This window comes from Thunnus maccoyii, chromosome 2 (genome assembly GCF_910596095.1).
Source record: "Thunnus maccoyii chromosome 2, fThuMac1.1, whole genome shotgun sequence".
NCBI classification, from domain to species: domain Eukaryota; kingdom Metazoa; phylum Chordata; class Actinopteri; order Scombriformes; family Scombridae; genus Thunnus; species Thunnus maccoyii.
In genome coordinates, this window is record NC_056534.1 from 21,364,283 (window position 1) to 21,389,632 (window position 25,350).

The window sequence follows — 25,350 nt, forward strand, 5'->3', positions numbered from 1 at the left end:
CAACCCTTGTAATAATGTTTAATAAAAAAGACCATTTTGCCACTGTTAAAAGTAACACTGAGGGATGTGGGTTTTGGTGGTCTAAGTTCCCCCACTGGCTGATGCCAAGTCCAAGAGATATTCCATTCAATCTGCATCCTGACATCAATAATCAGATTTAGAACAGGTTTGGATGTTTGAATATAACCTTCTTCATAATACCTTAAGTGTATTATCTTCAAATAACAAGTCTTGTAATAACGTGGTGTCAATGAGCTCCCTGGAATGCCTTGAGGCAAATTGTGATTGTGATTTTAAGACACTCATGCTGTTTCCATTGTTTATTAACACAGTTAATCAGCAGAGTCAATTTTCTTTAGGAAATTTAGCCTTTTCTAGTTTTTGTTGTTTAGTTTTTCATAGTTAAATTTGTCTAGTAGTGTGTTTTCTTTTTCCTCATCCAAAGAACAGACTGTAGTCCAGGATTAGACCACACAATCTTTCTCTGTCTTTGTGTCTCCAACAGAAAGCAGATATAGCAGTTGCTCCCCTGACGATCACTCTTGTTCGTGAAGAGGTAATAGATTTCTCCAAACCCTTCATGTCTTTGGGAATCTCCATCATGATCAAAAAGCCACAGAAATCCAAGCCAGGAGTTTTCTCCTTTCTGGACCCGCTGGCCTATGAAATCTGGATGTGCATCGTCTTTGCCTATATAGGTGTCAGTGTTGTACTCTTTCTGGTAAGTGGGTCTATTTAGAGATGTGTGTTTGCATGTGTGTTGAGTCTGCTTTGTGTGAACTATAACAAAGTAGGTTAACCCTCTGGTTTTGTTCCCACCAGATTTCTCAAGTATTACTGTATATTGTCACCATGGTTGTCATAGGTTCCTAATGACAAACAAATATTCACTAAAGGAAGCATGGATTTTGGGGCAACATAAGAAAACATTTAGTAATGGACAGTTATGAAGGAGTGCTTGAACACCATTGCTGAGACATAAAGAAGAAAAATCAAGCAAATCCCAATGTTAGCTTCAACAGCAACCAGAAAATCAGAAATATTAGCAGATGATTTACTGACGATTTACCCTTTAACATTTTTATCAACTCTGTTCTCTCATCTGCACTGCAGTAGCTGAGCAGTCGGAGGACACTGTTCAGAGAGATTTTAGTGAGTAAAATCAAACTGATGGCAAGTATTGGTATCAACTAAAATAAAGACCGTCAAATGTTGATCCTTTCATTACTGTGGCCTGCTCTACTCTTACTCAATTAGTTACTGGCAACAAAGTAGCACAGTACAAAAAATATCAGCTAGGACAGACATCACCAAATGGCGGACCTCGGTCCGGACCTGGATCAAGTGACGGTTCTATCCGTATGGTCGCAGCTTTAGACAGTGGGCACTGCTAATCCAGTTATCAGTTACCAGGTAATATGGTAATAGCTTTATTCAATTGAGCCAATCAAATCGTTTGTTTACCCTGTGTGGCCAGTTCGCTAGCAAGGGCAAGAGAGAAGTAAAAGTGATGACAGCATGGCTTGCTCCAACATAAGGAAAGTTGATGCAGAAAACCAAACTTTTAAAGATAAATGGATGGCCCAATTTATGTTCATTCTTCTGGCAGCCAGTTCTAAACCAGTGTGTCGCATATGTTCTGAAAATGCAGCATTAATCAAAAGCGGCAATGTGAAGCGCCACTACAAGACAAAGCACAAATCTTTTGAATAAACTTATCCGCTGAAGTCCTAGCTGAGGGCATGCAAAATAACCAAACAACCAAAATAAGGTGTGTCAAAGTCAGAAGGCTAACGTTGGTGCTTCTAACTTTCCGTTTGCTAACAATCACCAGCCTCACCAGAAACTATTCATGCTTTTGTTACATACTTTTTGGTATCACAACAGTTACGCTCCCTTCATCTGCCAGTAGATTGGTGATGGAATCATCCATCTGAAACTTTGTCAGAGCTGTTTTTTGTTTTGTCGAGATATCTGATTTGGGCAGCTACATCTGCTTTGCTCTTGCTTTTAGCCATTGTAGCAGCATGGCCCTAGGGATGGCAGTGATGGTCAGTCGGTCCTCCACTTTGGACCTGACAGAAATTTCTCAACATCTACTGGATGGATTGCCATGAAAATGTGTACGGACATTCATGATTCCTAGAGGATGAATCCTATTGACTTAAGTGATCCTCTAACGTCTAACCTTTAGTAACACCAGTGTGACATAATTGGATTATATCTTGACAACTATTAGATGGATCATGGTACAGACATTCATATCCCCCTCAGGATGAATTGAAATTACTTTGGTGATTCCGCAACCTTTCATCTGTGCCAACATCATAATTTTAATTTGTCCAATACTTTGGTTTATGACTAAATATTTGCAAAACTAATCACATTCCCATCAGCCCTAGCTCTACTTTGTACTTTGAAAAATAAGATGGTGAACATGGTAAACATTTTACCTGCTTAGCAACAGTATGTTCATTGTGTGTTCATTGGTCATTGTGAGCATGTTGGCATGCTGACATTAGCATTTAACTCAAAGCTGCTGTGCTGAAGTACAGCCTCCAAGAAAAGCTAGAATGGCTGTAGACTCTTAACAATGTTTATACAGACTGTATAGCAAGAACAGCACGTTAGCAGAGCAGCAGCAGCCTCAGTCCTCACTGTGTCTACACAGGACACGTTCAGACACCGTATTGAGTATAGGTAACCCGCATGTGTGTTCAATCACACAAATAAAATGGAAGAAAATAGAATACTTGAAATGTAAAAAATACACATTGGGTCACAATAATGCATGTGTAGTGCAGGTAAAACACAAGCTGTTATGTCATCAGAGTGCAATGTCAGTCAGTCAGTCAGATGTGCATGAGATGGACGACTGAAAAAGGGGTGTGTTTTCATACAGGTACACTGCAACAGGGAAATCAGACCAATAAGTAATATGTATTATTTTGTAGGTATCCAGATTCAGCCCTTATGAGTGGACACTGGAGGAGCCAGAGGATGGAGCATTGCCGCTGACAACAGAATCAACCAATGAGTTTGGGATCTTCAACTCCCTTTGGTTCTCTTTGGGTGCTTTCATGCGGCAGGGTTGTGACATCTCACCAAGGTTGGTGTAGCTGTTAAAGCATGACTCTTTACCCCAGGTTCCCGTAGTATGAATTAATTCATTTCTGATCTTTTCTGTTAGACATGATTTTGCTTCAAAGTTGCTGTTGACACTGTTAGAGGTGTTGAATGAACTCCAAAGTCTTTTCACTGGCAACACCTTGTTCCAGTGCAGGAACTGCGATTACCTTAGAACTTAAAAAGTAATTGATGGTTAGGGTACAAAGCACATGACCTGACACCAGGACTAGGATCCACATCCTATGTCATGTTCAGTATTGACTTTTTAAATGTTTAAACAATATCAGAACATTTCCCCAACATCAACCAAATGTTTTAGTTCCCCAAACATATATGGGGAAAACATATATATGTTTTTACCATGACCAGGATGTTTCAGTGACTTAAACCAAGTTCCTTTAAGTACCTAAACAAAATCTAAGAAACAAATGGATATTCAAGGAAATAAACAAACATTCACATGAAGAAAGTAAAAAAAACCTCATTCAAAGTCACACTGACATTTGTAATAACACAAATGACTAAAAATCCTGCCCTAGAACATAACCTTACACAGCAAGTAAAACTAGTAAGTCTTGCGGTTAACTCCATCCCATAAGTAAAGGGTCAGCAATCATAGGCTATTTTTTTTCAGCACTGTTTGTTATCATAATTCCGATGAGTAAAGTTAGGGCTAATGGAGTCAAAACATATCATAGAACATATCTGCTGTGTAACACTGTGAAACGAGAAATATAATTGATAGCCTATCCACACACAATAAACACATAAACCTGCTTATTTTTTGGTTTAAGGTATCTGCTGTTATTGACAAAAATCTGATGTATAATACATTTACCTGTGTTATACATCTTGTAAGTTTATAAGAGGTTACAAGGTCATATTTATTTACAGAATGTTGAATTTACATGAGCCTTGTGTTTACATTGTTATCTACTGTAGATTTATAAAGGAAAAACTTCAGTATTTGTTAGGGGGTCAATATTTCTTGTTGAAGAGACAGATTTGGCCAACAGGCTGCTATTTATCTACAACTGCTGTAATATTTCATTTTTTTGTGGTTTTAACAAACACCATTTCCCAGAGTTTTTAAGTCTGTTGGTCCTGCATCTAGGCAGAATATATCTGCGACCAGATGGAAGCAACTTGTACTCACTGAACAGGGAGTGACTTTGGTCAGCCAGGACTGGGCCTTCTTTGTGGCTCTGACTCTGTAGAATAGGAAGAGTTCCTCAAGATTTTGCCAGTGATTTTACTTCACATTCTTACAATGCCTTCCAACCTATTCCCGTTTTTCAGTGTAAATGACCCAAACTAGCAGATAAAAGAAAAGGTTAAAACAAACTGAATGAGAGAAGAATAAAACATTTCCATAAAAGAGGTGTCAACATCAAAACTTCTGAGCTTTCAATAAAAGTACATACACCGGTGGGCCTTTCCACAGACAGCATCAATGTTTGAGTCAAATGTTAATTTTTGTCAATTACTGTCCCCAGATACTTGTATTGTCAGACAACTTCAACAGCCTGGTCATGAATAAAAGCAGGAGGAATAGGTGGGGGCTTCTTTCTGAAGTCGATTATAATTTCTTTTGTTTGAGACACGTTTATATCCAAGAAAGAGTGCTTACACCAATCACTAAAATCATCTACCACTGGACAATGGTCAATGTCATTGTCACTAAGCAGGGACACAATGACAGAGTCATCTGCAAGCTTAATGATGTGTCTTCCCACATAATGACACTGACACTCATTAGTGTATAAAACAAATAAAAGTGTTGAGAGGACACACCCTTGAGGGGAGCCAATAGAGGATAAAAGGACATTGGATAAGATGCCATTGACTGTCACTTTCTGAGATCTATAAGTTAAAAAGTCAACCAGCCAACATATTAAGCCAGGGTCAATGTTGTGGATGCTGGTAAGTCGATCTGCTAAAATGTGAGGTTGGATACAGTTAAAAGCTGAAGAGAAGTCAATAAAAAGCAGCCATACAAAGTTCTTTGCACCATCCAGATGACCCAGGACCTTGTTAAGTAGGGTGTCTGTGGTATCCTCAACACCCCTACCTACCCTGTAAGCGAATTGGAGTGGGTACAGTTTTACCAGAGTTGTACCCAAAATCTCATCTTTTATAATTTTCTCAAAGTTTTTCATAACCAGAAAAGTAAGTGCCACAGGCGGAAAGTCATTGAGGGACTTTGGTGCTTCAGTCTTGGGCACAGGTACAATTACAAAATCCTTCCAGAGGTGAGGAACCCTATAAAGTTGAAGTGACTTCATGGGGATAGAGGAAAATATGTTAGGAAATGACTCTGCACAGTTCTTAAGAATGCAATCACCAATATTATCTGAGCCAGGACTTTTCCTCTCTTTCACTCCCCTGAAGAGTTTAAAAACCATGTCCCCATCAACATATATCTCCTTTTGTTCTGTGCAAACATTTCTGTACATAGACAGTTCCTTACTAAAATCATGAATATTAAAACGATTATAAACGATGTTCAGATCATTAACAAGTTCAGGGTTGGACTTGCCAGCAAAGGAAATGGGACTCTTCATAGACTGCATGCCCATGCAGTCTAAGAAGTAGAAAGAGAGCCTGGGGGAATATGACGGATAAGAATTATTTATAATGACATGTAATAAATACTGCTGTGCTGGTAAACCTTATGTGAGCTGTAGCTGTTTTTTACATTTTCTACCTAATTAAATGTTTATTTTTAAATGATAAAGATTTCACTTTTAATAGCAATTGCTGTAGTAGATGCTCATGTATCTTAGAATGTGTAAAGTAAACCCCAGGAACACCTTTTCATTTTTCAGATAAAAGAAATAATCCTCAAAAGCTAGTGGAGTCTGCACAGAAACAGCCCTTCTGCTGAACTCTGTATATCCCCCTACCTTGCCCATACATTTCTCATCTGACTGCTCAACTAATGAGACTGTAATAACAGCATACCTTGGACTGCTTATGTGTATGTGTTTGCAGGTCTCTGTCAGGTCGCATAGTGGGAGGTGTGTGGTGGTTTTTCACTCTGATCATCATCTCATCGTACACTGCCAACCTGGCTGCCTTCCTGACGGTGGAGAGGATGGTTTCTCCCATTGAGAGTGCTGAAGACCTGGCTAAACAGACAGAGATAGCATATGGAACCTTGGACTCTGGATCCACCAAGGAGTTCTTCAGGGTAAAGACTTCACACAAGAGACTGCAGGTTACCACTAATGCAACCTACAGTCTCAACAGGACACATATAAAAGTGATACAAATTATAGGACAAGCCAACGTGCAATGTGTTAGTAGGGTGTTGTTCCAGCACAAGCCTCCAGAATAGTTTAAGTGCTCCTTTCATAAATTCTCTGACTGTGTGGAACTCCACTGGACAGATGAACAGCATTGTTCCAAAAGATATTCCTAATTTGGTGTGTAAATGATCGTGGTCGAGAGCACTGTCTAATTCAGGTATTTTGCTCTAAAATCTGCCATATAAAAAATCTCTGGGATGTAACTTGCCACTTAACGCTTTAATAGTAAATGAGTAAAATAAAAAAAATATTTTTTGTATTTCATGATACTTGGCACCACTGTTGCGGGTTGAGAGAGACCTATGATCATTCTGTAATATTGTTTGGTTTTGCTCACATGTACAGAATCATTCTATCCACTGCTGACACTTTCTATGAAGCCCATATGTATAATGCATAAACCTACTTTTAAACTTACTTACTTGCATTTTATATTGACTTATAAGGTCATCATAATGCCTCATAATTGTTTGGCACTCACTGACATTTTTCTTTGCAAGGTTCATGGTGTATTTATAATTCTCATAGTTGTAATACATTATAATCATTTTATAATAAATTATAATCACTGTTTTGATGCATTATAATGTAATTATAAGTAACTATGTGGTCATTGGGTGCTCTAAGTGAAGTAATGAAATTCCTGAGGTATAGGCAGATATAATACATTACAAGATCCATGGCCATTGTTTGTTTTAAGTAAAGTGAATCAGGACAGTAAATGTAGCAGAGTATGGTTTCCACGCCGTGACTTGAACCCCAGTCTCTCAGACCACAGATGACTGCACCAACCACTCAACCAACAGCTCATCTTACTAGCCAATGGCCTGTGCATGTAATCATCCGAGGTCGTGACTCTCTAGAGCAGTGCTTCTTATTTTTTTTCACGTCAAGGACCCTTAAACTGACACAAATTAGACCACAGACCCCCATTTGATAAGATTTTATTCCAGGGTCCCCCATCTGAAAAGATTTTTGCTATTGGATGTCGTGGAAATCTGAAGACGCTAAACGCACATATAAAATAATACACAAAGCACTGCTCGATTGAAGATTAAAATATATTATTACTGTACAATAAGGAGACAGAACACACATGATTTGCATCAGTTCATCTGTCTCACTATAAAAAGCCAAACTGACCTTTTTATAGTCTTTAGAGACAAAGAAATCATCATTGATTGGTCAAATCATACAAATGTATGGATTACAGCCAATGGCAAACAGCCACGAGATATACATTTACATGCACATGTATGTCATACAAGAGTCATATTTCCCCAAGACTCAAGAAACCAAGGGCCCCAAGCCAGATATGGCCCTTTTCCCCGTAGCATGTCTTGCTTATACTAAGACCCAAAATGTTGCTTTATTTGGACCTTATTTGGTCCTCTGGCTTAGGTCTTATTTGGACCTAAGCCAGAAGCAAAGAAAGGTAAGCCCCATCAGGAATAGCAAGGTAACATTCCGTCCCCACTCCCCACCTCCCACCTCTGTGCTTCAGCAGAGGCATGAGGCAATGAGTGCTAATTCAGAAATATTACAATAAATGGAAGTGAATGAGGAGCCTGACACCGTGTGAGAGAGCTTGTAGGCTGAAGCACGGGGATGTGCTTCCCGAAGGAGGGGATAATGTCATGGTGCAGGCCCGTGCCCTCTAGAGAGTAACGAACACAGATGATTTGATGTGCTGGCCCTTAACTAGCAGAATGAGCTGTTGGTTGAGTGGTTTGCGCAGTTGTCCGTGGTCTGAGAGACCACAGAGACCCGAGGGGTCCGAGAGCATCGTGGGATCCCTCCTTCACTACATTTACTGTCCTGTATATATTTACTGTCCCGTTTCACTTTACTTAAAAACAATGACCACTTATAGTGACTTATAGCCAGCTTGAAATGTATAATATCTGCCTATCCCTCAGGAATTTCATTACTTCACTTAAAGCACCCAATGACCACTTAGAGTAACTTATAATCACATCATAGTGTATTTTAAGAGTGATTATAATTCATTATAAAATGATTATAATGTATTATAATTATAATACACTATGATCTTTGCAAAAAAATGTAAATGCAACTATTAAATATTATGATACTATCTTACAAATCATTATAAAATGCTTTATAATATGTTGATTATTGTTATAAAGCATTATGAATATTTATGAGTGATCATAATTTTATTATAATTATAATTATAATTATTATAATAATATAATTATACAGTGCTAAAAGCAGATTATACTGCATTATGAGTATGTTTATAAGGCAATATAGACATGGGCTTCATAGAAAGTGTAACCTATCCACAATCTCTAGTGGCGAAATATAAAAGTGCTTTGTGCTTAATGTATTATACAATGCAACAGAAGAGTACATAATAGCTACATATACATGTACATGATGAGGAGAGTCATGATGGGCATTCCTGTGGTTTGACCCTGATCCACTGATCAGCAGTTGGTGGCTGTAGCATCCAAGAAATGGAAAAAGAAGACTGATGGAAATAATATTCCAAAACTCATCTGTGCAAATGTTTTATGAGGAAAGAGATGCACTCACCACATTTATTATGCCTCAGTGGTGCACATTTGTTACAGTATATCTTGTAGTACCCTGTGCTTAAGGTATTACATTGTACTTAAAGGTACCCACATTGTACAAACTAAGTTTAGTATCTAATCTGAGTGTCTTTCTGTCTCTCTTTTTTCAGCGCTCTAAAATTGCCTTGTTTGACAAAATGTGGCAGTACATGAAATCAGCAGAACCTTCTGTCTTCGTCAAGAAAACATCAGAGGGTGTCCTGCGTGTCAGGAAGTCCAAAGGGAAGTATGCCTACCTGCTGGAGTCTACCATGAACGAGTACATTGAGCAGAGGAAACCCTGCGACACCATGAAAGTGGGAGGAAACCTGGACTCCAAAGGCTACGGCATTGCCACGCCTAAAGGATCCCCATTAAGGTGGGTGGATCAGTATAACAATGCTAGCCAACCTGCACTGCCATGTACCATTCACACTACTAACCTGCTGCCTAGCATACTGTCCCCTCTCCCCATTCACAAAGTACATTTCTCAATACTCAAAACTTTTAAAGAACAATTTTTAATTGTCAATGTACAGTGATATGTCGATTCAGAATTTCCCTGAAGCCTAAACCATAATGACCAGAACATACTGACTGATTACCTGATCTAGTAGTTAGTAGGATGTACAAGCTGGTGGTAATTAGCCAGTGTGTGAGCTGTGGCTGTGTTCATATTCAGCCCTGCTCATGAAAAAATAAACCACAGTGGGGAGTGATGTAGTCTGGTCCCAAGCCTTAGTGCTGACTGGGTGGTGCAGTATGCGAGTGTGATGAATGGGGCATGGCGGCTTACTCGTTGTTATAATAATCCACCTACCCTGATGACATCATCTCAGTGGTTTGTATTTTTACCATGGTTACCACCTCTGGCCAATGGCTAGTGGTGGTTGCCGTGACATTGGGGGAGGGCTGTTTGAGATTTCAGGTCTTAAAGAAATAATTTATCACAAAAAATTTTAATGATATGTTGTATTTGATGTAGAGTTAGAATTATGTAGTCTCTTTTTGTGTCATTTCTGTAAAAAGAGATATCATGATACAGCAATGAATGTGAAATAATCCCAGCCATTCTTTGCTTTATCCATTTTAATTAGTACTGATTTCATATTCTTTCGTGAGAGGAGAATTTGGTTGCAGGTTTACTCAACCATTATTAAACATACTGTCAACATTATTTAGTGATTTCAGAAAACCCCCAAATCTTAATGGGGCTCTTTAAGACCTGGTTCAAGGAGTTGTTGATGTCTATGAGTTTGTGACCTGAACATTTTCTAGTGTGTGTGTGTGTGTGTGTGTGTGTGTGTGCGTGCGTGTGTGTGTTTGTGTGTATGTATTTGTTTTCCATTAGAAATATCCTGTATCTCCTAAAAAAAAACTATCTTTGGTTGCTGCTGTCTCTCAGCATTCAAAGTAGCAAGTCTTTAAGAGGTCTGGTTACAGGGGAAAAGGAGGGTTTATGTAAAATTCCTTGGAATTACATTGTTTATACAGGTCCCACATATTTCTAGAATTTCTAAGGAAGTGGCTTTTGTAACTGTAGTTTCTTATGCAGGGGCCTTGAAAGGACTCAAGCGCGTGTTGCCACAGAGGAAAGAAATTTATGATGAGTAAAAAGATGAAGATGATTTTACTGGAGATGGTTTCACAATAGAAAGATGTTTTCCAGGCTTCCCCTGGAAAGCATCACTGCTAATATTGAGCAATTCTTGCAAGAACATTTCTCTGGAAATCAACTGCTTCTTATAAAACATAACTAATTAAATTCTAAGAACTGTCCCACAATATTTTCTATATTTTCAGTATAATAAGTAACAAATTACAAGTGGGTTTTTTTGATGTTGTTGTTTTTTGCCCGGTAAAAAATATGCAGGGAAATGATGAGAAAATTAAAGACCTGTTAAATATTAAAATGAATGACACATGAAGACATTTTTTCATGTGCATCGCACATTCCCATTTGCTTAAAGGGTCAAGAAAAAAAAACGCATTTTCTTTCTTACTTCCCTCAAATGGTACAGTGTATCTCTCCATGCAAATTAGTTTTGGTTTTATTCTTCCAGATTTGAGATATATCTGTGAGATTTCTGCCTCCTCTCATCTAATCTGAATGCTCTTGATAAATATAAAACCTATAATATAAAAAAGTGAATTTTACACAAACCCTTCAGATATTTTCACAGTTAAAAACAAAACGTCCTGTCCCGACCCCATACTGTGCAGTCTGTAAGTGGAAGAACAATGATACATCTTTTGGCTCTGCACTGCAGAACATTGCATGTAAAGTCAACATTTAACTATGAAGTTAACGTATTTACAGTTATATTTAGCTTTAAATTGTATGCAGTCAATAGCAGCCTGAATTTTAAGACATACTGTATAAACATCAGCAGAGTTACTACTACTAGTACTTACAGACACCATACTTCATTTTTTATACCTTATATTGAATAATGATCCAGATACATTATGTGTGTATGTATGTTTGGGCATGTGTGTGTCTGTGCGTGTCGTTGAGCTGCATGCTAGTCACTGAGTTTGTTTCTCACTGTTGTGTCTTTTCAGCACACTACAGATGGCTGTCTGGTTCTGTCTGTGCTGCCTTCCCTCTCTCACTCTTTCTAATGTCTCTCTGTGTTGCTGTCTCTGTCGTTTTGCTCCTAAAAGTGACCTTTCTTCTAATGAATGTTTCTAATGCTTATTGTAGTTATCTGTATTTGACAAAATTCACAGTTAAAGCTGCATTAAGCGATTTTTTGAACACCAGAGGTCAGTAGTAATTCAGGAATGAGTCTAGCTAATCAAGGTTTTATAGCTGATCTCTGATCTCAACCTGAACATCCCAAAGAAGTCATTCTTTACCATGGCTGGACTAACCAGGGGGCCTGGGACAATAAGTAGCTGCTGGGTTGCTATTGACCCCTGTTCCTCCCCCTTTGATTGCATTGTGTACAATATTCTTCTGCTAGAATACTACATGCATCCAGATTTGCTGTGTGGCCATTTGATTACACCAAAACTTATTTTGGAACATGCACCATGTAAGCACAATATCAATTAAAATGAAGGTCTTTAAGCTAGAATTTAATATGAAACCAATCTTCAAGACAAGGCATCAAGATCAGATGATTAGCAGCACCCACTTTTAATCATGTCAGCTGATATTCAGTGTTTCAGGAGTGCATATTCTACAACAAGTTACAGTCAGTAACATTGCCACACAGTGAACTAGGAAGCTTTGGAATCCTGTAGAAGTTGGCTGTTTTACCCTGTTGATAATCTGATCTTCCAATCAATCAATTTCAGAATTTCAGTCCTGGGCCCTGTTCCTCATATATGACTTAGTTTTAATTTATTGTAGTTTATTTGGCACAAATCTGCATTTCTTCCTTCTACAAAGCTGGCTTGAAGACTATCAGGAGCTGTTGCTACAGGTTCTTGAGCCCAAACTTGTAAAAGTGCAGCTTATTGACAGTTAGGCGGATCATCACCAAGACATATCAAGTTGAATCTCAAACATTTTCTTTTTCAAATTCAAATGAAACCTTTCATCATTGGTATCTATAAGAAATGAATGATGTAGATACAGTATGTAGAATATTGTGATGTCATCAAAATTTTTCAGTGTCACAATTTAATTTTCATGGTAAAGAGTAAAATATCTATGAATATAGGATTAGGATACTATGAGCTAAAGAAGTATGTCAACTCTGACTTTTGATGCCCTTTTCCAAAGAGTGTGATTTTTAGGGCAGTTCATTAGCACTTTAAACTTTATCTAAAACCTGAACAATACACATACAAGGCAAAATTTAACTTTGCTTAAATTCATTAATAATTCTATTCACTCTGAGGTCAATTCTCTCCAGTTTTCCTGTTGCCATAAGATTGGTGCATTTAATCAACAACACACCTGGCTACATGGAAGAGTAACAACAAAGGCATATCACCTTGTTTTTTATGTTTCAAGTCTGTTAAAACAACACTTATATTGGTACTTTGGACAGTGAAAGGACCAAAGGATTTATTGGCATATAGCGGTGACGTTGCAGATTGCAGCCAATTGAATAGCCCCTCCCCTTCCCCGTCCAAGCATGTACGGTGGCCGTGAAACTCACAAAAAATGTGAAAGGCCCTCTCTAGAGCCAGTGTTTGATTTTTGCTGTTCTGGGCTACTGTAGAAACATGGCAGTGCAACATGGCAGGCTCCCTGGAAGAGAACCTGCTCCTTATGTAGATATAAAGGGCTCATTCTAAGGTAACAAAAACACAACAATTTTTATTTTCTTAGGATTATACGCTAATTAAAACATACTCATGTATATTATATTCCATTTCTGCCGTGTCTGTTCTCCTAGATGCCACTAAATTCTACACACTGCACCTTTAACTGTAAAATATAAACACACGTTCTTAACCAGAGGCATGGTGGCAGTTTTTTCAAGCTTTCAGTTTTACATTAAAACCATCATTCAAAAACTGAAGTTGTTTGCAAATTCAGAATCTGACTTTATTTACCAAGTACATTTATACAAGGAATATGTTTTAGTGCAGGTGTCAGAACAGCAAAATGATGACATGTGATAGCAATAAAATAGAAAATTAAGATTAGATACTTGAAGGACAGACTTTCTCTGGAAAAATTAAATAACTGCTGTTTCAATGACCACTATAAAATCGGCCCAGAATCAATAGATAGTATAATAAAGTGACTGTAGATGTAATTTACTAACTCAAAAAAGTTGATTTAATGTTAAGTTATTCTTTATGATCCTGTTGTGTGGTGGTTTCTAGGAATTTGTGGGACTCCACTCTGTTTACAACAGTTCCATGTATCTCCAGAGGGGGTGGAGGGGTGGGTTTTTTTTTTGTTGTCTGAATTCATTGATCATTTCCATAGTTTTCTGTGTCTTCCTCTTCAGCTTCACATCTACCTGTATTGGTTTAAAAAATGTGGAGTTCCAGGCCACAGAACTGTTCGAAATAATCAATCATAACTGACATGTTTAATGTGCACATAAGCACAGAGGTATTTGTAATGTTTTGCAACAGTCTGGTGCTGGTTGCACAAAATTTAACCAGTGAATATGTTGTGGATAAGTGTGCAGACAGAACAGACACCTAAAGCCTTCAGATGGCTGAAGCGAGTCACCACAGTAAGAAAAGGCTGTCAGTGTAGAATGCTAGCTGTTGTAAATGCTAGACAAAGACTTAGTTTTAATAATAAATAGACAACTAGACAAATAATAAATGCATACCACATAGCAACAAGAGAGGATATATATTTGTTAAGAATTGCTCATTAATATTTATTCAGTCTTCCAAGGATTTAAGAAAAAAAACTGAGTGGAGAGTGGAAAGATGAGCAGAATATGAATAAAGGGGTTTGCGTGACTTCAGAGAGGTTTATATGGGTGTGCCTTCACCAAATAAAGTGGCAAAATAATAGAACATGTGAGTGTGCCAAGGTTTCAACCTGCTCTTAGCAGGTGAGCAGTGGATGGTGCTCATCCTTGGCATGATGAGTTAGGGAAGAACCTCAGTGTGAGCAAGGAAAATAACAGTTCCCCAATGCGACCCTATGCATCACACTCTGCACCAACATAAAAACAGGGCCTTTCATTTAAGAGATTAACTATTGTGCAGCTGCTGTAAAAAAGTACTCTGTACCATAATGATACCATAGTGACATGTCAGCCAAACATATGAATGATCAACACTCATCCGATTATGAACACTTACCATGGTTTCAATTATCTTCTCATGTTGCCTTTATTTCAGAATAAGAGTATGCAGTTATCACGATAATTAAGTACATTAGAAAAACTAAGTTAGCTGGATGAGACATAACTTAGCTACCTAACATCATGCTACGCTGGATTAGTTAAACCATGTTTGAAGAACAGGGCCCGAGTTTGAGCCATCAACTCCTGCGAAAAAAATATTTGGATCTCTTTTGCTCTCTAATTGCTTAGCCATTGGTTGACTTTGGCTTTCCCAGAATTTTTTTGTTTTTTTTTCCCCGAGACAGGCATCATCCAATCAACTCATTTGAATTTGTGAGTGAAGAGTGGCTTCTATTGGGTCTGGTTGTTATGGGTCAATGAGAACCATTGGAGTGAACTTGTTAACCAAAGCAGTGAGTTTAGAGAAACTGAATTCTATAGAGCTGCAGATTTGGGTGTTGACTCTCAGTGAGACTGGTGGCACTAGTAACCCTTTCAGATGACTTGACACAATTTTAACACCAAAAATATCGCTTAATGGAGCTTTAAGTCTAACCCTTTGATAGTTCTATTTTACGACTGTTGTACTATAACATGCTAGAACCAGAGACACATTTTTTAATTTCTTCATCTTATAGTCAGGAGAACTCCTAATTTGTGAAGTGAATACCACTTGAATTATTCACTGAATTCCTGCAAACATTATCTTCCAGTTTCTCCATGTCTCTGCTCCTAGCATGATCTTACTGTTGTCATTTAATGTGTTTTCCTTGTTGCTACTATTGAAGTGAAAGTCGATGATTGATGTTATAATGTCCATGGCGGGTTCAGTTCAGAAAACCCAGAAAATTCAAGTTCTCAAAACCCTTTGGCATGTGAAAATCATTATATTCAAATTATGAAACAAAAATATAGCCATGATTACTCAATCAATGACAAATAATTTGCTGGTATATACAGTATTTTCAACGACTCAAATCTGAGGTGAACTGAGCCCAGGCGTGGTTAATGGCCACATTTTCACAAAACATAATATACAGGGTGCTTTAGATGTCTTAAAAACATTAGCCTCCATTCATCACTACATGATACATGAAACCTAATACATTGGATTCATTACTGACAAGCTAGCTTGATTTACTGGGGCACAAAATACCAAACATCGTTAGCAACAATTTCACCACCCATTACATCATTATTATTATTTTAAAAGCTCTTCCTGCTGGATTGTCTCCTCTCCTTTTCAAGAGTTAATCAATTAATGTAGGTTCTTTTGTGTCATCTAGCAATTAAAGACGGCATTAGCAGAGGTCACTAATAAGAAATCTAATTAGCAGACTAAATGTGTAGTTATCTAGCATTGAGCTTTGGTTCTATGACAAACAAATTTGGTGATATTAGATAAAAATGTTGTGCAGGGTCCAGATGGCATTCGATTGAGGTTTAGTTGTATTAAAGGATTTGGCTGGCCATTTTCTGTATTTTTCTTATTGTCAACAAATCTCATATGCAGAGCCTGTAGATCTCCATTGTTGTCCAAAATTTACTAAAAACATGTCAGTGAGCCACTCTGCTGCACTGGGTGACATGTTCCTTCCTTCCTGAAGACAGTGGTTACTGTAACTTGTTTAAAAACATCTTCAAAGAGTAAAAACAGCGATAAGATAGTAACCCTCAGGAGTGAGGTTTCTAGTAAGACAGATGCCATGGCACATGCATGGAATCATGGTTCTGTTTACAGAGCTTCATTAGCTTGTTGTGCTGCATATCACAACCTCTTGACTTTGTTCTACATTATAAATTTCTCAAAGAATGGTACAAAGTCAAGAAGTTGTATTATGTAGTACAACAAGCTAGTTAACATCTGTAAATGGAACCATGGTTTCTGTGCATGTGCAGTGGTGGGTTACTATCTTAACGCTATTTTTACTCTTTGGAGCCGGTTCTAAACAAGCTACACTTTCTTCAGGAACGAAGAAACATGTCACTCAATGCAATGGTGTTTCTCAAGCACAGAGGAATACGATATATCAGACTTTGGATACACACAAAATACTTGTAAGTAGGATGAGTTCAGTGTTGGTTTGGCTGTGCATATGAGATGAAAAATATTGAAAATCACTAGAAGTGAGGAAAAAAAGCTAGCCAAATTCTTTAAATAATAATAACATATCAGGTACATGTGTTCAATTGAGATTTAAGGTGAGTGCAGGGAAACTTTCCTCCTTCAGCAGGTCAATGTGAGAACAAACTCTGGACATACATACATCATTCTGCACACTAAAGGTCACATTCAAATGAAGTAACAATCAGCAAGACACATTTTTGTGTGGAGGGGGACTTTATTCTTGGTAACTAGGTTTCTTTGATAACAGAATGGGGTGTTTCACTGTAGGAATTGCGTTGGCCTGACCAACTATGTAATTTACATCATGTTTGTTAGTAAGAGACTGGTTGAACTGAGCCAAGTCATTCTAAAGCAGTTTCTTTCTGTATGGTAGGAGGGAAGTGATAGTAAAACACCTCTCTCTGTTATCAAAGAACAAAGGTTTACGTTAAATTACCCAAAGTTGTTTTCTAACTATATTGGTGTCTCACTATGGGAGATAGACCACTCTAGGATTGCATAAGCTCTTCCAAAGCCATATAGCATGTTGACCAGGGTAGGGATTGTTATGCAGACCCTGACGTGTGGGCCTCCAGCAATGCAAGTGCCAAAGATGGCTCCGAGACATCTAGCCTGTAAAACCATGGCATAACCCAGCTCGTACTGACCCTCCCCTTAATGAGGCCCAAGAAGTGGCTATGTTCCTGGTGGGTCCTGAACCCTGAGGGGACTGTGAGCACTTACACATATAGACTAGAGCAGGGGTGTTCAAAGTCTGACAAGTCTGACTTTTCTATGATTTCTAAGTGGATTTGTGGACATGTATTCATTCAATGTCTAAGCATGTGCAACCACCTCCTGGTCTAGTCAAGTGGCACAAAATAGATTAGGTACAAGTTAAGTTTAATTAAAACATATTAGAATTTTAAGCATACAACTCCTATGTAGTTTTCTTAAAACATACCAATACTGTGACAATGTAGAACCCAAACTGAATAAATTTAATAAGACTGGCAAAGCTACATAAGCCAGAATGCTCCACCACACAGCTAATGATTAACCATCGCTATCATGATCTCAAAACGAAAGAGAAAGAGAAAGAGAAAGAGAAAGAGAAAGAGAAAGAGAAAGAGAAAGAGAAAGAGAAAGAAAATGACACATTGTTGAGATTGATGGTTAAATTTGATCACTTCTTGGCTATTAAACTATGAAAGATTGAAAATGCTTATATGAAAACAAATCAAACAAAGATATTGTGAAATACAACACACATTCTAATATGTATTTCTTTATGTATTCATTTACTATGTCATAATTAAATGAAAAATACAGTATGTTTGAAGGGCAATTAATAAGCTTTTGGTAATTAAAAAAAAGAATTTAGTTGTTTTTCATTGTGACATTTCCATGCCACTTGTTTTTTTGTTTTTTTTTAATGTGGCATGGAAAATTCATGTCACAATGAAGAACAATTCATTCAGAATAAAAAGCTAACATGTGTTTTTCATTTATTATGACACAGTAAATGTAAACATAAAAAGGAAATTTATACAAAAAGGACATACATATAATAAGGTGTGATGTATTTGACTTTTAATCTTCCACATTAAACATATGCCATGTAGTTTTCATAGATACAGATGGATACTCAACAATCAATTAATTTATAAAGTCATTTGTAGACAATTAGATTAGGATTCCCCCCAACCAACTGTTAGAATATTCTGACTTTTTTTCAAAACATATTAAATAACTCATTGTAATTTAGATGGCTTTACAAACAATACTAAATACATTTAAAATGGGTCTGTATAAGCAAATTCAGTCAAAATGGATTTTTCACTCATGTGAAAAAGTGAAGCAGAGGTGCCATGATATCATAAGCATGTGGCAAGATTGGCCTCATTTTTTGAAAAAATTATGGTTTCGTTAACAACAAATCTTTTGAATTAATTCAATTACTTATTCAAAAAACATAGATGGACCTTTCATCATAGTGGTGTTTAGTAATTCTCACTTGTAGTTCCTGCACAGTCATTAACTAAAACATTTCCAAATGATATAGTAAACAAGCTTTAGCTAATCGTCATTTAACAGGTCTGTTCACCCATATTATCAAAGAAACATTTTTCTCACTTACTTCTAGTGATATTCAGCCATGCAGATGCTTTAGTATTTAATTTTCTTCATTTTGAGATATGTGTCTCTGGGATGTTTACTTCAAATTCAGTTCGTAGGTGAATGAAATTTAAATTGTGCTGCTCACTGAATTTGAAAATTACGCCAGAAACATTTTTTTTACTGTGTCACTATTACTCTGAATAACCCAGAGAAACTTTTCATGAAAACTACTGTACATCTGTTTTCTGTTGGTTATCCAAAGTAAGAGGGGTGCTGTTTCTGGAAACATATGACAGTGAGTTCCATTCACCTCTACTGTACTGAAGTTGCAACAGAAATATCTCTAGCCATTCCTTAGATTGATTTGGGTGTCAGTGGAACTTAAAAAAAAAAAGATTTGCTTTCAATCCATCTGCCTCACCAAAGTGTACATGAACCTGTCACTTTGCTCTTAGAGAACAGTTTGAGTTACTCCTGATGTCATTAACCATCATTCAAAGTGACTGTTACACAAATGTGGAAATACCCATTAAAATGAATGGCCTAATGCCAGCCCATAGCCAAAATCACCCTGCGAGGGATTTACTGAGCTCAAAGTTGTGGATTTCATGTAGATATGGTCCCTGAACAACAGCAGTGAAGTTTTATTTAGAGGAGGATGATTACTGTCGTCAGCGATGTAGGCAAATAGTTAGGCTACTATAGGTACTGGTGAGTTGTTTATATGTCTTTGTTGGGCTTTGATAGCATGTCATGGAATCTGAATCTAAAATTGGATCAACTTATGGAATCTAAATCCTTTATTGAATCTAATCAGAGTCAGTTCAGCATTAGTAAGGAAGTTAAGAAATAACCAAAATTCTGCACTGGAGTTTTGTGTGGGAGCCTAATTAATGCTCACAACAACTGAAAAATATAGTTCTACCTTCTAACATATACCGTCTTATTTACAAGCTACTTGATCCAAACACCAGAAATCCTGATTCAGAAATATAAATTTGATCAGCGTAAATTGTTAATATTATATGACTGTGAGTCTAAATGAGAGATGTTACAGAGTGGTACTCGTTTTACCTTACAAGTGGCCTTTAGCCAAGTACAGACAGTCAGTCCTGTGTCAAAGTCTGTTTCATCATCAATTTGTGTTTTCTTACCCAACACAGCGTTAACACTAAACCCAATCTGTCATCATCTGAGATGCTTGACCTCAACCCAGTGTTAACCCTAACTTAATATTAACTTATAGGAAAACTGTGTTTATTACAACTTGGAATTTTATTTTGTAACATTGGTCATCAGTTCCAACAGTAATACCCACACTGCAACTCAGTGACATCACTAAAAAAAAAGGTCCACAACAGTGGTCAGATGATCAGACCGGTTGTAAACAAACCCCTATATACTCAAAAACTAAGGGGAATGGTAAAACTACTACCCAAACTATCAGTTGTAAAAATCCATTACAGTTTACAGAGCCACTCTGAGTTCAATACTCAGAGTGGCTGAGTTCAGTACATGGTGAAGGTGTACGTGCTTATGGTTTTCCTGACCAGTGAGTGATTATCAGCAACATTTCAGATGTACCAACTTTCACTTTGACCTCCAAATAAAGTGGTGGCTAATCTGAGTCAGCTTGTTTCACCCATGATCATCTTTCCACTTCACTTGTGTTTGTTACTTTATTTAGCGATGTCTCTGCCTTGTGAGATCTCACTTTGTTGAGTCCAGTGTTATTGCAACTGATAGAGCCAGTGCCATTGAAGACACTATTTGAAGGGAAAACAGACTGATACAAAAATGGCTAGCCAAAAGCACATCAATCAAACAACAGCCATGTCTTATTTTGGCATTTTGGGGAGTAATTGACTTGTAATTGTCAATCATGTTATAAAATATAATCTGCCACTGGTGAGGTTTAATGTTTCAACTGGCAAAAACAACAGTCAGTGGCAGTTAATGAGAAGCTGCGACCTGGATGGTTTGTATAGTATTCTTTGCAAATTAAAAATGGAGGAGTGATAGAAGATTCAATAAGAAATTTGTAATTTATAAACCTGCTATCAGAATCCAATCTTATCTGTATGGTTCCACAAAGACATATCAGGTGATTCTGGCTTAGACATATTACCCAACATTCTCCAACAACATTCTTATGTCCATGATTATTCAGCAGGTTGAGCTTAGTGTTTAAGCTAATTCTATCTAATACTGATAAGTTTGCTGCTAAGAAAAGAGAAGCATTCCAGCTGTGTGTATTCTGTTCATGCTAATGATTAAGAGTTCATGCATACCAGCAGGAGGACTGACTTTGACAACAACTGAACTGCTAACAGCCACTGTGTTCATGTAGAAATGCGGTGAACCTGGCGGTGTTAAAGTTGAACGAGCAGGGGCTGCTGGACAAACTGAAAAACAAGTGGTGGTATGACAAGGGAGAATGCGGCAGCGGAGGAGGGGAGAGCAAGGTTAATACACTCACACACACATACATACACACACATGCACACACTAAAACATGAAGGTAACATTGGGTTATCAGGTGTAAAAAAAAAAGAGAAAGAAAGAAGCAGCATAGTTAAAATGCCACATGTGAACACAAAAATAAGCAACATAAGCAATGTCAAGCTGCTGCCTTTCACATAAATATACAAACAAACAAATACTCCTAGATGTTACATATAGATACTAAATTTAGCAGTTGCTGATCAGCTTTTCACCAACAGGTGGCATTGTAGTCTGTGCTGCTTCTTCCTGCGATGTGTTGCACCCTGTTTGGTTGAGGTCAGGGTTAGGGCAGGCTTCCGGGGCAAGGATAGGGTCAGGTGACCTCACACCAGATAGCAGCAACAATGCAGGAGAAGGGCTGTTGATAAAGAGTTTGTGCAACCTGGCCAAACTCTATTTATCTATAGCTCTGGCCTGGACGAATACTGCTTTTGAAAAAGCATAAAGGCTTTTCACTGCAGCACCTCTCATTCTCTGTCTCAGGGGCCAAATAGAGGGGCCTGACAACAAAGGACATTTTAAACAGCCTTGTCTAGTTAATCACGGTGATAACAGACTAACTAGATAACTGGATAATTGGAGAGGATCAAATATTTGCACTAAAACTGGTAATCACACATTTTTGCATGCTCTTTAAGTTCAAAGTAATGTGGCAAAAGCTTTTAATGCTGTATCATTCATGACTGATGACATTCCTTTAAATAACAAACTTATTATTAAAATTAGTGGGCCCTGTCTTGGTTGCTAGACCAGAGTGTGAGAACCGCTGCCCCACTAATAACATAAGATAACATTGATAATGATGTTATTTATGTTATTCCCATTGAAGAGTGCCAGTAAACCTTGCCGTATTGAAACTGAATGAGCAAGGGACCCTAGACAAGATGAAAAACAAGTGGTGGTACGATAAAGGAGAGTGTGGCTTCAAGGACTCCACCAATAAGGTTAGTTGTATATGTCTGTGGATCAATCAAACACTGTCTCTTCACACAATTAACATGCACAGTAAGCATGGTTCTATATGTATCAGGAATAGAAATACGTGAAATATATGTGTAAATCTGAAAAAACAAACATTTCCACTGAATGGTTAGCACAGGGCTGCAGTCGAATAGTCTTTTTTGGTTCCTAACTGAGTGAAATGACCCGGAAGTATTTAAGTGGCATCCATGATAAGAGCTAGTTGAATTCTTTAAATACTAAGGAAAGCTGCGTCAATGCTTCCTTTCTAATTTCCTTTAGCATAGGGTACACTTGACCATCTTTTACGAAAGGAAAGGAGATAATTCTGTCCCACAATTCCTTGCGGCAGCAAGCGATGCACCATTCACAAACTCAAACGTACCCTCTGTCCAAAGCTGTGTTCAGCTTGTTTGATAACACGATAGACAATTATACAAAGCATTATACATTTATGTGTGAATTAGAAAACAGAAATTTACTGCTTTTCCTGTTTTCGTCTTCAAATTGGCAGTTGGAATAGAAAATTAAACCGAAACCAGAAAACAACTTGTTTTTCGCTTTTATTGTTATATCTATATTATCCGTCCCCACGGCATCTCTACAAAAACACTGTCATTAACTATGCTCGCTATGGCATAGATAGATGATAGATAGATAGATAGATAGATAGATAGATAGATAGATAGATAGATAGATAATGAATGAATGAAGTTACGCTTCCGTGCCTCGTGGGTAAATGAGCAAAGCATCTGTCTTAATGGGGAAACGCACTTATCTTTTCAGCTGCAGGGTGGGGGGATGATCGCTGCAGGTGTTTGATAATCCTTCCACTGTAGCTCAACCAGGACACACTGTCAATAAACATGAATTAATATTAGATCCTAACGGGTCCTGTTGGCGTGTCTGGAGAGTGTACGCAGTGGACGGATCATAACAAAATGAGGGAATTTGGCACTAAAACGACTGTAATGTTGCTTGACTTTATTAAATACTTGCAGGGATCACCCATGTGAAGAGAGACACTGTGCGCATTTACACACCAGGCACAGCAGCGTAACTGCATTATTTAAATAACCAGACATGCCGTTTCTTCACATGAAAAATGGCAACAAAATAATGCTTTGTATATTTGTTTATCATGTTATCAAACGAGTGGAACAGAGCTTTCGACAGAGGGGAAATGGACCCACAGCCTCTATCAACCATAACAACCTTAAAGCACAATCAAGTCAACATTTCAAGGTGTTTGAGTTTGTATGTGGTGGTTGTTAAGCTGTTATATGCATTATAGGCCAATAACAGATCATAATTGGCATATTAACCATAACACAGAAGTCTTTCAAGAGAAAGGTATATGAGACATTTTTAGTTAGATGATGTTTTAATTCATCATGTTTGAAACTTAAGAATGATGATGTGTAAAGTAGTAACATGTTCTGCCTATCTTTCATACATATAACTTTTATTTTCATACAATAAATGGGATTCAGCAGGGCATTCTCAATGTGATAATGTCATCTCAGTTTTGTGACTGGTAGCCTATATTCCTTTTTTAAATCCAATTCTGACCTTGGTAAGGCAGTGATATTTTTCACTGTGTTGTACACGTTTATATAGCCTGCATGAAACAACACGGTAAGAACAACCGGGGCAAAGTATGTAAAATACACTTTTTGTAGTCTGTCGTCAGAACACTGTAGTTTCACCACAGCAGACCCATGTTAATAATATCCACCATTGCATAATTACGTAGCCCAGTGTAAGTGCAGTCAGATTCTCACCACAGTTGTCTTTTCCCAGGTCCTTATGAATTCTCCTTCACATCTTTCCTTGACCTTGTGATGTTTTCCATCGAGGTCAAGGAAAAGTGGTTAGGAGGTACTTTTTGACTGCAGCCCAGGTGTTTGTAATTTTAAGGACAACCCCAGTAAGGTAGAACCCTGGACGTTCAAACGTTAGTAATTAAAATGCTGATAAGTCGTGTCTTGAAAACAAAGAATATAACGTCTTAAGATAAAAAGTCATTAAATCCACTGTGTATTAGCAATTAGACTCAATGAAATGTTTGTTGCTGTCTGTTGAATATGTAGTAGGTTATTCTGTCTGTTTTAACTTTTAAGTAAGATTTTGTGTGTCTGTCTGAAACACTATTTAGACAGGATGAGTTTTCAGGGTAATGTCTGTAAAGAAATTGGAAATGGACATTTGGTTACAATGATCACACATTAATAGACAGAGAGATATGAAGAAGTAATGAGTTGTCAATGAGGCAACTGAGTCAAGACAACCTGGTTTTGCAAGCAATGGTGACATTTCAGAAAAATTTGTTCATTTCAATGGAATCGGCACCATCGGGGGATTCACTCCCAGCAGCAAAGTAACTCTGGAGCTTTCACATGCAATTCAAATTTGTGGAACTTTGACTCAACAGATTGTGCCAATGACCAAATGCAAATGGTATGACAGCGCTGGGTAGCTCACCAGCAAGAGTAGCTTGCCAACTAGCCCCATAAATATATAAAAGTAGCTATGTCACCAAGCATCCAGCACAACCTATTTTACAAAGATTTGCAAATTAATTTAAATGTTCCACTCAACTGGTTTGAGAAGACATGTAAGACTGACTCTCTGCTAATAACCAGTAACAGAAGAGAAATGACTGAACTGCATGAGCAGGAAAATTTGAATAGATTGATTAAACATACCTGATTTAGTGATGCTGGATTTAGAATCCTACTATGTAAAGAAGTGAGAAAGATATTTTTATGAGTATTGTAAGACCTTGGAATGCTCAGTTAGCATAATATGATGCATAGATGCATACCTGCAATGGCATATGGTGAAGGGTGTCAGCAGGAAGTTGACAGCTGTATGGTCTGCTGCTGCCTTTTGGACTCCTAAGCCAG

General features: G+C 37.6%; 1 protein-coding gene across 3 annotated transcripts in view; it reads left to right on the forward strand.

Annotated features, from left to right (window-relative positions):
- Positions 1-25,350, forward strand: part of LOC121884031 (glutamate receptor 2-like) — a 101,081-nt gene that overhangs the window by 56,798 nt on the left and 18,933 nt on the right. For 2 of the 3 annotated variants that reach the window (XM_042392560.1, XM_042392553.1), the window contains exons 13-17: positions 506-721; positions 2,955-3,109; positions 6,124-6,322; positions 9,154-9,401; positions 21,327-21,441. In XM_042392560.1, the coding sequence (XP_042248494.1) occupies positions 506-721; positions 2,955-3,109; positions 6,124-6,322; positions 9,154-9,401; positions 21,327-21,441 (933 nt within the window). Of the gene's footprint in view, positions 1-505; positions 722-2,954; positions 3,110-6,123; positions 6,323-9,153; positions 9,402-21,326; positions 21,442-22,310; positions 22,426-25,350 lie in introns of all 3 variants that reach the window. The other variant, XM_042392570.1, reaches the window with a different exon arrangement.